The following is a 16,235-nucleotide window of genomic DNA, read 5'->3' as shown; positions in this document are numbered from 1 at the left end:
GAGGGCCGTCGTTTTCAGCGAGCTCACAAAACATATCCTTATCTCCGGTCATGTGATCGGTACATCCACTATCAAGAACCCATTCCTTTCCTCCAGCCATGTAGCCGCGAAGATTTGCCATAAGACCAAAGTGTCTCATAGACTCGTCGAGATCAAAGTCACTATCATCATCCTCATCATAGTATCCATGTTCAACATCGTCTTGTGATGGATCAATTCCTAGAGAGGGTAATTCATTAGATAAATGGTCATCACAATAATCATCTTTATGAATTCTAACGGCTTCGGAGATGATATTGCTAATGATTCCAACATCTCCTTTGGCGCATATGAGATTGGTAAGCTCAAATAGACAATCACCAAACTTAGGATCATTGGAATTCATCTTACTCAAGGCAATAGACTTATGAAGAATTTCATCTAAGTTTCGCAAGGAGTAGTTTGGAAACCGTTTCTCAAGAAATCTCCATATGGTGTAAGCACAATCAAGAGCAGGCAAGCTAGCAATCACGTTTCTAGGTAATCCTCTAGTGATTAAATTGATGGTTCTGAGATTACGGATCATGTCAATAGATTCATCAAGGGTAGGATGCAAGGGGTTAACAAGGCGCACACAAGGAGTGGTAATGTACTTGTTCAAGTGATATTCATTGAAAATTTCAAGCATCTCAATTTTCCACTCATGAAAGAACTCTCCATCAAGTATAGGAACTCTACGTCTAAGACTCCCCAACATAGACTCATCCATCTTCCTCCAAAGGTGTTTAAACCAAAGCAATGGAGACCAATGCTCTGATACCAATTGAAAGGATCGAGAAGAGGTGTCCAGAGGATGGGTGATTAGACCCTCAACAAAGAAAAATAGCTGTTTTTAATTCCTTTAAGTTGAGGTGGAGTTTTAGCACAAGTTTAAACATTCACAATACATTTCAAGCAAGCATGACAAGAGTATATGAGTAGCGGAAAGTAAAGCATGCAAGTTGCAAGAAAGTAAAGGGATGGGATTGGAGTGTGCAAACGCAATTGGAGACACGAAGATTTTTGGCGTGGTTCCGATAGGTGGTGCTATCATACATCCATGTTGATGGATACTTCAACCCACGAAGGGTAACGGTTGCACGAGTCCACGGAGGGCTCCACCCACGAAGGGTCCATGAAGAAGCAACCTTGTCTATCCCACCATGGCCATCGCCCACGAAGGACTTGCCTCACTAGGGTAGATCTTCACGAAGTAGGCGATCTCCTTGCTTGTACAAACTCCTTGGTTAAACTCCACAATCTTGTCGGAGGCTCCCAAGTGACACCTAACCAATCTAGGAGACACCACTCTCCAAAAGGTAATAGATGGTGTATTGATGATGAACTCCTCGCTCTTGTGCTTCAAATGATAGTATCCCCAACACTCAACTCTCTCTCACCGATTTGGATTTGGTGGAAAGATGATTTGAGTGGAAAGTAACTTGGGGAAGGCTAGAGATCAAGATTCATATGGTTGGAATGGAATATTTTGGTCTCAACACATGAGTAGGTGGTTCTCTCTTAGAAAATGAATGCTGGAAGTGTAGGCACGTTCTGATGGCTCGCTTCCTAATGAAGGAAGGGTGGATGGGTATATATAGCCTCCACATAAAATCTAACCGTTACACACAAATCATCAAACTCGGTGGGACCGAATCATGAAACTCGGTCAAACCGATTTAGTTTAAAATGTGACCGTTAGTCATTTCGATGGGAATGATATGATCAACTCGGTGGGACCGATGTGCTAGGGTTAGGGTAAAACCTTAACTCAGTTTGACCGATTACACAAACTCGGTGGGACCGATTTTGGTAATAAGCAAAAAAGAGAGTTGGTCGAGCAAACTCGGTGTGACCGATTGCATATCACGGTGAGACCGAAATAGTTGCAACAGGTAATAGAGAGTTTGCAAGCCCATCTCGATGAGACCGAGATCCCATCGGTGAGATCGAACTGATTAGGGTTTCTGGCAGTGGCTATATCAAATGAACTCGATGGCGTCGGATAGATCAAATCGGTGGGGCCGAGTTTGACTTTTGGTTTGGGACATATGTGGATATGAGAAAGTGGTTGAGGGCTTTGGAGCATATCACTAAGCACTTTGAGCAACCAAGACATTAAGCAACACCTCATCCCCTTTTAATAGTATTGGCTTTCCTATGGACTCAATGTGATCTTGGACCACTAAAATGAAAAAGCAGAGTCTTGATCTTTTGAGCTTTTGCCAATCCTTTGTTCTTAGCATCTTGCAGGGGTTCCACATCCTTTTGTCCATGCCACTCCATTTGTTGAACTTATCTAAAATATACTAGATAAAAACATTAGTTCAACAAGAGATATGTTGGCATTGATTACCAAAACCACCCAGGGAGCACTTGTGCTTTCAACACCCTACTCCTATGAGCACCTCCGAAAGACTGAGCCGGCATATCATCTTGAAATTTACGAGTCACCGTAGGCACCTCGTTGTCGACGGGAACGTCTCCTTCTACTGAATGTGCATTGCCGAAAATTCTAAAATAAATCTAGGAATAAATGCGAGCATCAGGACTTGAACCCTCGTGGGTTGGGGATACCACAGTCCCTCTAACCATCCAACTACAGATTGGTTCGCCGGTCGAGTGGTGGTTACTGCAATGTATTTTAGTGTGGACGTCGCTGGTTTGATCCCCATGGGGGTGCCCGTTTGCAAATACACATGTACTCCCTCCGTTTTGAATTACTTGTCGCAGGTATGCATGTATCTAGATGTATTTTAGTTCTAGATACATCCATTTCTCCGATGAGTAATTTGGAATGGAGGGAGTAGGCAATATTTGAGATCAACAACCAAACGCTTTTGTGTCACATATCGTTTTCCTATCTCCCCCCCCCTCCGAAGACAAGAAAATCGATCTAGCTTTTCGCCGCCAGGGACTCCCGCTCCGCTGCCGTTCTCCGGCGGCGAGGAGGGTCGCCGGATTCACGCGTGTGTATAGTTTTAGGCCAATGTAGTTTGTTTTTAGGCTATTCATCGTCTTGGTTTCGACGGCGATTATGGCGGCGCTGAATCAAATTTCTTCAGATCCTACTCTGATGAGACGGTTGGTCCTATCGTTGGGAATGGATTTGGAATCCAGTCTGTTCAAGCAAGGATGGTGTGGCGGCGACATCCTCGTGGTGGACATGTGTCCTTGGGCTCCGCCATTGCGACGACGTTTGCTCCAGTGTCGACGCGGAGCTTGGGAGGTAGTCCAGGAACGGATGCATATTGTGGTATGCATCAACGACATCTGAAAGATGGAATGTGTGCTGGGTTCATGATTGATGGATGGCAGGTGTGATTTTCTCCTTCGGCGTCTTAGTCGTGGTGGGGTGCCAGATCTGAAGTTCGATGGCGTGTGCGAGGTGTTGCCCCAGTCTGATTCGTTCAACGACAATGGCTTCACTTTTGGGAAGCCGCCTTAGAGGTCCATAAAGCAGCATATCAGCGATGGAGTCATGTCGAGCTCGGATGAGGAGGTGATCCGTCATTCTATTCTTTGGTGTAAGCACCGCGAGGTGTGAAGCGATCTCGTACTAAACGATTGGAAATTGACAACAATAAAAAAACATAACTTAGAAAGAGAGGTTCTGAAAGATAAAAGGAGTGGAAATCCTAAAAAGCGCCCTTTGAATCGAAATCAAATTTGTGCTAGTGGTTCGAATCCGCAACAGAACAATGAATGAATGAAATGAATGAATGTGGGCGGTCCCTAGATGACAAGTGTGTGATCAGAAGCCTTTCCTTTAGCTATTTATACAGAAACTAATCAATCAAGTTTCTACTAAAACAAAACTATAGAATCAATCCGTCCGGTTAAGCATTGGGGAGCTGATAGGTCGAATGGAGTGGTGCCAAAGCTCTAAAGTGGCTCTAAATATCCATTTCTTTGATTTTTTTTGTGTACTTTTTAGGCGGCTAAGCACTTACATTTGAGACCGGGCACTTCGTCATCATCAGGTGGAGAAGACGAATGAACATTTCTGATCTTTTTGTATTCGTCTGTTGTGGTGGTGCTGGAGGCAGGTGATGGACGTTGGTGTCAAACTTCAAGATGTTTTGCTATCTTTTCAGTTTTGTCATATCTGTTTTTACGTCACTTATACTTTGATCTTTATCATACGAATCAGACACGTATATTACCTAAAAAACCGAACGCTTTTGTATGTACTATACTGCACGGATATTTTTTTTTTGCGAGGGGTTGTACTGCACGGCTACATGGGCCAGGCCCAGGACAAACCCCAGTCCGGCCCGCGCGACGTAACCTGGCCTGCACAGCGCATTCTCGTTTCCTTCCGCCGCCGCTCTCTCTCACCTCTCTTTCGTGCGAACTCCCGGCCCCTTTCCTCCCATCCCCTTCCCTCCCCAAGGACGGACGCAGGTAGGACTGTAGCACCGGCAGACGGGCGGCGGAGCTCCCCTTTGTCCGTGGAGGTAAAGGACCTCCTCCCCGCCCCGCCCCCTCCTTCCCCTTCCATCCTCCTCGCCATGGTTCCGTTCATGGTCGCGTTTCGCCTTGGTTTTCTTCAAATTTGTGCGACCAATCTGAGACGCCACGGTTACTTCGGCCGCTGATTTGTGGGGGGTTAGAGTCTAGGGTTCGGGCCGTGTTCGTACCCATGCCTGCGAGGGTAAAATCTGAGACGCGGACTGTTGGAGGTGTAGGGTTCTGACGATGTTCGTGAACTCGCTCGTGCGGGTGTGATTTTTGCAGATGCCTAGTTCTTACTATGATGCTCGGTTTGCTTGCGCTCGGCTTGTCCATGATTATTTTCTCGTGATGGCTTCTGTTCCGGACTGCTTGTGTGATTTATTTATGCTTAGGCCGCGTTGAAAAGGATGCTATGTGAAAAATCTTGCCGTGTTAACACGGACGCACCTCTTTGCTTGTTAATGATGGCCTAGGATGATGTCTTCTGTTGGTAATTTCAGTTGTACGTTATGTATGATGCCATGGTAAACCTAATGCACCTCCTTAGTTGTTGGCCTATGGTGGTTTTGTTGGTATGGGAAACGTGGAATCCTGTTTCTCATGCACCTTACTAGCTTTAATTGGCCTAAGATTGGTTTTGTTGGTTGAAATATTTGATGCCATGTTGAATTTGATACAGCAGTGTGACGATGACCCATTCAATGCACTTCTTAGCTGTAAATTACTCAGGTCTTTGCACTGCTCGCATAAATGATCTGAGTCCACCTCTTTCTCGCCAAATTAGTGTGAGGTGCAAATGATGTTTACATTAAAATTTTGGTGTTTCCTGTTGCCACTTAACTTTGCAATACAATGATTGGGTATATGTTAGCACAACATCTGTTGCGGAGCATTAGGTGTAGGGTCATATGGTCAATGATCGCATGACACCGGAGGAGCATCGTTCTGATATGGCAGCCTTGTCATGTTATGGGCTGGGTTCATTTCCATGAATTCAACCATTTTAATAGCAGCAGCATCATTTACTTTTGGTTCATATGCCTTAATTTTGTATAGATGGATGACTTTGGCCGGACCCAAAATGCTGCTAGTATGGGCTGCAGTGTGTCGTGGCAAATATACATGCTTTCATGGCCATGATCTTTAGAAGGGACAGAACTACCCATTCACTTATGGTGCAATAGTTCGGAGAGACATGTAGAATTCCAAACCTATGTTTCGTAACCACTCTAATTAGGCAATAATACAAATTGCCCACTTCTTAGATTGTCACCTTTTCCTCAATTGATTATTGCTGCAGGACAATCTTCATAGCTCTGTTGAGGAACTAGTTACCATGACCCTTCTTGTAGTTGGGGGTGCAACCATAGGTTTTGGCATTGCAAGCCACATCTGCTCAATTTACGCACCACATCATATTCTGCCATTATTAATTCATTGAACTTAAACCTAACACGAACAGCAACGGTGCGTATGTTTCAGTTTTTTGTGTGTGGACTCCACCTGTTGCTATTATACTGTTGAGCCTGTTGCTTTAAGTGAACTGCTGCTGATAGCAAACTTGTTGAACTAAACTCTTGCTGCTTTATATTTATGGACCTTTTGCAGCTAGCAAACTTGCTAGACTTATTTGTTGTGCTGATTATTCATTGGACTAATGCTAAGCTTGCTTGAACACTTGGATTAGAGTTGATTCTCTTACAGCTCGGCCATACTCACTTTGATGACCACACTATTACTGTTATTTGCTATTCATTTAGGATTCTATGTATTATTTAAATTCGATGTATTGCCCACTGTACTGGAATATCCCGAACATCAGATTTGAGGAAATTCTGGAGAACTGGCTACTTTTTGGTTAGGTCAGAGCAACTATCTAAGATGCCTTGAAATGAAATAGTGCCTGCGGTTGTGTGTTGTAATTCGCTATTGTTGTTGTTGAATATTATTTTCTCTACATACATTGTTTCTTTGTTATGTCTTCTTACTAACCCCCTTTATTTGTCAATGTGCATTTCTGCTTATGCTCAAATCGGATCACTTCAGGGCTCTATCTGAAAAGACATGACCTAGGCCTCCACATTGGGAAGGTGAGTAGCAACCAAGGATGGCGTCAAGGGCGATCATTAGGAGAAGAAACTATCTCTTGGATCATGTTAGCACACCTATCCTCTCGTCTTCCTCCTCTTCATTCCGCCATGGAACATTTGGTTTCAAGCCTGAGCCAAGAATAGCACAACCATTTCTTGAGCAAAGCTTAGGGGACTCGAAGTCTGAGAAGGAGAAGGAGCAATATAGTGTCGATTTGACAAAGGGGGGTCTGCTAGGTCCTGATAACGGGCTTCTGCGACGTCCAGCTCACGTGATTTCTCACTATGGCTATGGAATTGGAAGGAATGAGTTCACATTGCCTTTCGGAGCTAGAGGTTTGTTGCAGTCAGTTCGCAAAGCATCAACTGCAACTGCTGGGCAACCTAAATTGGATATTGAAGAAAAGGGTGATGAAAACCAGAATAAAAGGAAAAAAGAGGCATCCCCAGAAGAATGTGATCAGGCTGTGGAAGGGCTAAGCACGGCAAAAGCTAAAGCCAAAGCTAAGCAGGTGCAAGATTCGCTAAAGGCTGACCAGTCAATCGTAAAGAAGTTCTGGGCAAGGCTTCTGGGTATTGGTCCGGCTCTTCGAGCTGTTGCTTCAATGAGCAGGTCTAAATTCTTTGTATTTGTCTCAAACCTATATCTTAAGACAAGATATTTCTTTGCTGCCCCATTTCCTGTACTCTTTTAACATATAAATTTACCTTGTTTTGTTTGTTTGTGCAGAGCTGATTGGGCTGCAAAACTGAAGCATGGGAAAGATGAATTTATTTCCACACTGCAGCATTACTGGCTAGGAACAAAGCTACTCTGGGCAGATGTTAGGATTTCATCAAGATTGCTGGTGAAACTTGCTGGTGGAAAGAGCCTCTCAAGAAGAGAGAGGCAACAGCTCACCCGTACAACAGCAGATATCTTCAGGCTGGTACCTGTTGCTGTGTTCATTGTTGTCCCATTCATGGAATTCCTACTACCAGTGTTTCTTAAATTGTTTCCAAATATGCTGCCATCAACTTTCCAAGACAAGATGAAAGAAGAGGTTTGTGACGTAACCACTTGAATTACTAAATGTCTTAGTATCATTATACTGTCCATTGATAGTTTTCAGCATGCTGTCATGCTACTAATAGTGTATGTATGTCAGAACCTACGACACACATGTTCTTTGCCCTGTTCTCTCGCCGGTTGATGTGCAGTGCAGTATCATTATGATTGCATGGCTCGTTTACCCTGTTGTATTCCATTTTCTGCTGATACGTCAGATTTAGTGTATCATATTTTGAATCGTCCTCCTAGTTCCATTTGTATAGGAACTACCAACATAACTACTTTGCATATTGATTGTCTCACGAATGTAGCCCATTTTCATGTGCAGGAAGCGTTGAAAAGGAAACTGAAAGCAAGGATGGAGTATGCAAAGTTTCTGCAAGATACTGCAAAAGAAATGGCAAAGGAAGTTCAAACATCACGTAGTGGAGAAACAAAACAGACAGCTGAAGATCTGGACGAATTTTTAAACAAGGTATCGCTACCAGCTCTCCTGTATTTGAGATTGTCAATTCCTTTTAAATGTATATTATGAATTTCCTTATATTTTGTTGCATAATTTACATTAAATTAAACTGCAATCAGGTTAGGAAAGGTGAACGTGTATCCAATGATGAAATCTTGAGCTTCGCGAAGCTTTTTAATGATGAATTGACCTTGGATAACATGAGCAGGTTACCCATTATTTCAGTTTTGTACACCCTTGTAAGTACAGGATCAAAATTGTACCAGAACTGATCAATGTTTTCCTGCAGAGCACGCTTGGTGAATATGTGCAAATATATGGGTATTCGACCTTTTGGTACAGATCATTACTTGAGATTCATGCTTCGGAAAAAACTACGAGAGTAAGTATTTATAGAGAAAAGTAAAGGGTACACTCTGCAATTTGTGAAGTAGAAGTGAACATGTTTGCAAATATGAAACTTGTAATTGAAGTGTTAGTTAGCTTGGATCTGTTGCTCTGAAGCACTATTTTGTGTTATGCGCATGTATAACTGGAACCACCAATTTTGGAGATAAGCCCATGATTGAGACACTAGGTTCTGCTATCATTTTTCAGAGCTTACCAGACAATCATTCAGATTAGAATTTCAAGTGGGTAATCTAATCCTGTAAACATAGCAGTATGTATTATGACATTAGCACAGAAAGGGTAAATTATGTATATGACTTCTAGTAAAATAAATGAAGTTATTCAGAGGATATTATACAACACTTTATGTTAGTTCATACACGAAGAGAAAACACATAGTAGTTTGCTGGACGTGGAAGCTTAGTAGACATCAGAGACAATGTCAAATTTATCTACAATTGACTCTGCATTTGAATGGATCTAACATGTGCTTGACTCAAACTGCACATAACGTTCACCATATATGTTTATTTACTGTAGTTATAAGATAGTACTGATAACTCTTCATTTACTGGATTTGCCCTTTGTCTTACTGTTTTTGACATTTATTTCAATGCAATCTGGCATTTATGTTTAGAATTGTGGTGTAAAAATATAAAATATCTGTCATTTCTTGCTAATGCGTATGCAGCATTAAGAATGATGATAAAATGATTCAAGCTGAGGGTGTTGATTCTCTTTCTGAAGAGGAGCTCCGGCAAGCCTGCCGTGATCGCGGTCACCTTGGTCTGCGGTCAACAGAAGAAATGCGTAAACAGGTTTGCCAGCATCATTCCTGCAATACTCACAATTAACGAAGAATACCTGTTTGTTTTGTAGCTTTTTCGGACTGTACATCAATGTGCCAGTGCCATGATTTCGTATTATCCTAGTAGTTACCATGTTCTTGGTGTAGTTTATTTATTAGTTCTCAGTTTTTCTTGCTCTCATTATGTTAGTTTATCCTGATGCACTGTTGAAGGAAAACAACATCCATTGCCTCAGCATCCACTTAGAATTAAGCATATCTGAAGTTGGATTGCACTGCCTTTCACCACTACTTCTTTGTGTTCAATTTTTTAAACTGCTACCTTGTAAATGGATATTAAACTTTTGTAGTAATTCCTTGCAATTTTATTTTCTGCCCAGCTACGAGACTGGTTGGATCTATCACTTAATCATGCTGTGCCATCTTCTCTTCTCATACTTTCAAGGTAAATTTGGTTGATGTATTTCCCACTGGCTAGTGGCTAGAACAGTTCTGTTTGGGCTTGCGTCCTTATTCATCTTTGCTAATGCTGTCAGAGCTTTTACCCTGGCTGGGAGAATGAAACCCGAGGATGCTGTAGTAGCAACATTGTCTTCTTTGCCAGATGAAGTTGTGGATACAATTGGGACAGCATTGCCATCTGAAGATTCAGTTTCTGAGAGGAGGAGAAAACTGGAATTCCTTGAGATGCAGGAAGAACTTATCAAGGTGTGTAACACATAGATTGTATTATTTTTTATATATATAGGTTATCGATACAAAAAAATTGCGTACTACTTTACATTGTTTGTCAATGCAACCATGATACTTGGCATAAGTATGAAACCCACACTGATAGTACGTGTGATAAGCTAACACATGAATGCTCTCTTTGAACCCATGCTTCATATTTGTACTTTTAGCGGAGTGGGCACGGACTGGCTCCTTATTTTATTAGTTTGTTTATCTCTTGTTAATTCAAAAACTCATTTATTTGATGTACTCTTTTTTCTGACACCCCATGGTAACATATGTACCCTGCATTGCCTCAGATTTTGGAAGGTGTCTAATATCCTGTCACGCCCTTCTTCTCATAATTGAACCTCAAGAGTCTTGCTTATTCATGTCCTCCTTGTATGCAATATATGTATTAAGAAGCTATACATGGTTTGTGCTATTCCATAGTAAAACTAGAATATATCTAGTAGAAAGGGCATATAGCTAAAATGTCACTGGAAATAAAATTGTCTGAACTCTTGATATCCCTTTATTTGTTACTTAAGGCCATGTAGTGTAGTGTCAACTGTGAACATATCATATCATATGAACAACTTCTAGAGACACGCCTTATGAGAAAAGGTGTGTCCTGTTCGATTGGGCTGGGGCTTGTCTAAAAGCGCCTGTGGTTTGGCTCTGCTGGAAAAGCTGTCAGGGAGTTGTAGGGTCATTTGGCAAAGTAGCAGTAAGAGCTGTGGCTGTGTGTGAGAATGTCTAAGATGCACCCAAGGTTCTGAGAGTCTGTTTATATGCTGATCTAACGTTGGTTGTGTAAGATTGTGATGATTCAAATTCTACTGATTAAAGAGAATCACTTAATTTCTGCTGATTAGTCTATAATTATGCTCATTTAATAATCATCACTAGTTTCTCAGACAGTGTAGCCAAATGACCTGTTTTCAAGCATTTCATCTAATAGAAAATTCAGATATATTAAACAAAATGGAGCAATTTAAAGCATTAATAAATATGCGTGGGCAACTATATGAATTGAGAAAGGGTGGGTACCAAAGCCGTGAAAGCACCGCCCGATCAGCTTTGCGTAATACGGCGGTGGGGAAGCCAGCGTTGGTGCTGCTAACATTGAACTGTTACCCAATTGTTTTAGCATAGCACTCTTATCCAAGTATGTTATTTTCGGCATAGTGCTGTATTGCTGCTAACACTCAGCTGTTACCTGTTTATTTTAACTTAGCGTAATGCTGCTACTGAACATGTAGTCAGTTATTTTAATGCTTTGTATGAATATATTCAGGAGGAAGAGAAGAAGAAAGAGAAAGAAGAGAAGGCAAAACAAAAGAAGGAAGAAAAGGCAAATCTCACAGAACAGGAGGCTGCTGAAGAAGATTTGGCTTTAAAGGAAATGACTGAGCCTACTGCTAGGGAAGAAGAACTGATAGAAGCAAAACAACATGACAAGGAACAGCTCTGTAATATCAGTCGAGCATTGGCTGTGCTGGCATCTGCATCGGTATGATCCTAGTCAATCTGTGTTTTTCTGTCAGTACTTTGCAGACTCTTAGTGACAGTGCCATAATTACTTACATTGCAGTCTGTTAGCAAGGAGCGTCAAGAGTTCCTGAGCCTTGTCAACAAGGAGGTACGATGTGAATTTTTGAAGTGGGATCAGAAGGACAATTACCATACAGCATTTTGTTTGTTTGTTGCATGTATGCACTGTTTTACCGTGGAGGCTCAGTAGGACTTAATTTTTGAGGAATGCAGATAAAACTATATAACTCCATGCTTGAAAGAGAAGACACAGAGGGGGCAGAAGAAGCTAAGAAGGCATATATGGCTGCTAGAGAGGAGTCAGACGACACCACAGAGGTTGCTTCAGAGGAAAAGGTCTCGTCAGCGCTGATTGACAAGGTATGTATTTCTTCCATGCATGAAAAGTCAAAGCTCGTAACACTCTGCTTCTATTGGTATACTATATATTTCTCTGGTTCGCTGTTTAAGGTGATCGCTTTTTCCCTGACTTCTGTCGGCTACCGATGAGTAGCTTGAGAAGCTGAAACGGTTAAATTACTTGGGCACAATTTTGTCAGATAATGATTTACTTCTTTTCCTTAGTTCTTAGGGTATGGGAACATCTTAAATACTTTTCTCAACATTTATAGAAATAAGTGTTTGATTGCCTGCTGTTGGCAAGTTATGTGATACAAGGTAACTGTTACCCATGGGTTACTTTGCAGCGAGTATATGGGTTAATTGGCCTTGTATTCGACCTTATACAGACCTTATACCCAGTTTTTCCGGTAACCCGGTGACAGTATGTGGTACCAGTTTTCGGCCTAGTAGTATACTAGACCTAGTTTAGTTTCATTCCATTGTTAGTTGGAGATACTAAACAGAACAAACGGATTTCTTAATCATAAACTGTATCCTAAATTAGACAGTATGAATGGATCTCTTCATCACAAACTGCATCCTGAATTAGTCAACTTTCACTAGGTCCTGCCTGCATATACTGTTGACACCTGCTTGATTGCATTTCCACCTTTATGTTACGTGTTCATTTGGAACAAAATGGTGAACTAGCATCAACAGAGTTATACTACAAGGGTACTGTGTTAGTTTACATTGAAGTATACGATTGAGAGTTCCTCACAAGTTAGCTCTAGGCACTTATGCCTGGTCGCTGGCACAACTTCTGTTCTTTATGTCAAAATGACTGACAATTCTTTCTTAATGCAGCAAATTCTCTCTTTAGCCAAAAAAAGAATAATTGAAATATAGCATGTCAGCATTAGAAGTATAAGGGTCCTGGTTGCTCTTGTTAACAAAGTTACACCGTGTGGCTTTATGACTGATCTCTATACCTACATTAGCCATCCCCCAAGTCTGTTAGTTGGAGAGATTTTTTTGGTGGAGCTACCATTGATGTTGGTCATCTATACATTTTTTTCAATAATTTATGGGGTTAGTTGTTGACATATACTTTTTGCTCTGTTTTAGGTTGATGCTATGCTTCAGGAGTTAGAAAAGGAGATTGATGACGTGGATGCACAAATCGGAAACCGCTGGCAACTGCTTGATAGGTACGTCAATTGCATGTGTATCAAAGTCGTTTCAAATTGCATGCCAGTCAGCTAGTGCATTGTGCTGCTGGTGAATTTCCTCTAGGAGTTGGACCTTCATTAGGGTTTGTTTAGGTAGGGAGGGCTACGACCTAATCCGATCAAACTGGAAGCGGTTGTTTCGGTAGTACTGAGTTTCCTGCCAATCTGTAGGAATTGAGCTGTATCAGTGATCACTGTGTACCACCTACCCCTAAGTGGTAGTTTAGTTGTCAATCGCCATTCTTCGATATCTGTTCTTATGATTTATATGCTGCTCTGGTCCAGATATGTCGACACTTTATTGCCCCTACACTGATCCAGGGATTTACCTTTCCTCAGAAAAATGCTGATTTTACAATATACAACTAACTACTTTTAAGCAATAACTAACAGAAGCAGATGTAGAATAATGGACTCTACTTTTCTCAGTAATTACCCCGTTACCGTGACTGATAACAGAGACAAGTAAAAAACTGTCCCTACTCTCCACTAACGCTAATAGGTGGTTGTCCCTGAGGGTGCGAGAGGGGTGTAACATGGCCTGCACGGGGAAGGTTAACTTGCCCTTATTTTAGTTGGGGGGTGAACTGCTGCTGTATCGATCATGTTTTTCTTTGTTGTTTAATCCTCCGAATCTCCTTTTCGTGCTCCGTGCTCATTGGCTGTGTAACGACCATGTGAAGTATCGGTGTAACTTTTTTTTTGGCGAAAGTATTGGTGCAGCATTTATCTACCATGTTCACATAAATGATTTTAACTCAGATATATTATTGCTGATACAGACATTTATAGTCTGTGTGGCAAGTCAAAATTAATTGGTGAGCTAATTTATATGGCTCAACTTCTGGAAGATGTGTGAGAAATATTCCTATCTCAGATTCATTCTACAATTTAGTTACTCGGATACTCCATGAGTTGCCCCTGTGCTTGCTTATGTGACATGATAAAGATTGCTATTCAATGCAGTATATAGTACGCCCTACGATCCATATTAGTTGTCGCTTGTCTAGATACATCCGTTTTACCGACAATTAATATGGATTGGAGGGAGTACTCTTTTGTAGACGAAAATGTTTGGCTGTACTTGGAGCATGTTTTGTCAACATGCTGATATCGTTCGTACCTAATTTGCAGGGATCATGATGGCAAAGTGACTCCTGAAGAAGTAGCAGCGGCAGCAGCTTATCTCAAGGACACCATAGGGAAAGAAGGCGTCCAAGAGCTTATCAGCAAGCTTTCTAAAGACAAAGGTCCTTGTGCTTGTGACATTCTTTTCTGCTCATGATACCACATGTCCAGTTCTCCCCACTGTTTCTGACGATTTCTTGTGTGTGCAGAAGGAAAGATCCGTGTGGAAGACATCGTGAAGCTGGCGTCTCAAGCCGAGGAAAACAATGAAGATGATGAAGAAGAAGCACGGCATTAGTCGGGAACACACTTGATGACTTTTTTGCGTGTTGAGATGGGTATTCCAGTTCAGGCAGGAACTTTGAGTATCTCAGTTACTCCGTAGCAGTGCGGCATGTATAGATCAGAAGGCAAGACGGCCATTCTTGCTTCCCTCTTGGCAGACCTCGATAAGAACCACCAGTAATTCGTAAGGATAACTTACTGTGAAGATGACAACTTGCATATAGTTTGGGTTCGGCCTAATGGATCCGCAGGTAAACGGCAACCGAAATTTCAACTGGTTGCCATGGGAGAGAAAATACTGTTTTTGGTTGGTCACGGGATTCGCCACTCTACTCAACAATCTGAGAATTTAATAAGATATACTTCAACTTCTGAGAAATCGTGGGTTAAGCACATCATTTGCGAATGTGTGCTATTTGTTGCTTTTACAGTCAGTATGTTATTGGTAGCCGTTATCATCTTTCTTTTTATAGTGACTTTATTATCTTGTCTCTGATCCTAGTCACTTCCCATTGTCTTTAACTTCATTGTCACCATTTCTACTCACCTGCTCCTCCGATCTCCACGGCTGAGGAGAACATGGCCGTCTGGTCCAGCTGCGGAAGGTGCTACCGTGATTACTACTGCTCGGTGCCCTCTCTTGCTACTAGTCTGATGGGGCAGATATAAGGTGATACCACCCTTCACATGCTTCCCTCCAAATTTTGAAGTCACATTTGAATGTTTCTAAAAAATAAGTAATTTTTTTGTTAATGTTCACAAAACAAGTGTCTATAACATCTAAAAGTTTCAGACCAAAATTCAAAATACATGTTGGAAAAAAAAGGACATATCTAGCATAAATGGTGTCAAAAGAAGACAAATCTAGCATGAATAATATCAAAAGAAGACAAAGCATCTGGATTTTTTTTTTGTTTCTCAATCTTTGTTTTGAATTTTTATGGTTTGTAGGCACATGTCTTGTGAATATTCACAATTTTTTTGAACGTTTTGAAACATTTAAATGTGACTTTTCAAAAAATTGGATTAGGAAAGCATGTGAATATCACCCGATACGTATTAACTTAGTGAGCTTATTTTGCGCTTAGGGAGATACTACATCAAAACTAGTGCTGGTGATTGCATTCTCTAACTCTTAACACATCCCGGGAATTGAGCCTAGCTTAGATGGGTAGATTCTTTGTGGTGGAATCAGTCGACCAGGGTATTTTTCTGGATTTATTTCAAGATTTCCGGTGATGTTTGTTCAGCACGAGATGTTTTGTAATGTGTTCGAAAAATCCACTCTCAAAACTTAATCCCACAAAAATCCTCTACACTGGAAATAAACTTGACTCCCAATATTTTCTTGTAATTGACACCTCTTTTGCATAAAATAATAATCCAATTTAGTTATATTTGACACTATTACATGAAACAAGGGAAATGTTCTCTCTCTATCAGCCTTTTCATCAAACACCTTGTGTGTGTCACCAAAATGAGCGTGGTTGCCGACGAGAGCTCATCGTGAACACTTTGAGCAGGCGAAGAGGAGCCATAATCCGATTTCTGGCCTCATCGGCAATTGAGATCGCGGTGGTCAGCGTGACGTTGGCATGGGAGCCAACCGCGAGCCTTGTGGGCCGGATGGTGGCCAGGTGCTGCATGGCGGCAACCGCGAACTTTGGCTGCAAGGTGGTAGCGACAGGAAGAGGCTCGAGAGATGGACAGAGGCATCAAT

The 16,235-nt window shown here is 41.6% G+C and overlaps 1 protein-coding gene across 1 annotated transcript; it reads left to right on the top strand.

Moving 5' to 3' along the window:
* Positions 1-4,325: 4,325 nt before the first annotated feature.
* On the top strand, positions 4,326-15,006 carry LOC125517042 (uncharacterized). Its single transcript, XM_048682265.2, has 15 exons — positions 4,326-4,478; positions 6,523-7,179; positions 7,297-7,609; positions 7,946-8,092; positions 8,203-8,291; positions 8,373-8,465; positions 9,165-9,291; positions 9,662-9,726; positions 9,818-9,989; positions 11,293-11,508; positions 11,590-11,637; positions 11,763-11,909; positions 12,999-13,081; positions 14,237-14,352; positions 14,440-15,006. Exons 2-15 carry the CDS (start codon positions 6,584-6,586, stop codon positions 14,526-14,528), a joined length of 2,301 nt encoding a protein of 766 aa, XP_048538222.2. The 5' UTR covers positions 4,326-4,478; positions 6,523-6,583; the 3' UTR covers positions 14,529-15,006.
* The last annotated feature ends 1,229 nt before the right edge of the window (positions 15,007-16,235 follow it).

Source organism: Triticum urartu, chromosome 1A (assembly GCF_056163025.1).
Source record: "Triticum urartu cultivar PI428250 chromosome 1A, HENAU_Tu73, whole genome shotgun sequence".
Taxonomy (NCBI): Eukaryota; Viridiplantae; Streptophyta; class Magnoliopsida; order Poales; family Poaceae; genus Triticum; species Triticum urartu.
Note: the sequence above shows the minus strand (reverse complement) of the source record. Positions and strands in the feature narration are given on the sequence as shown.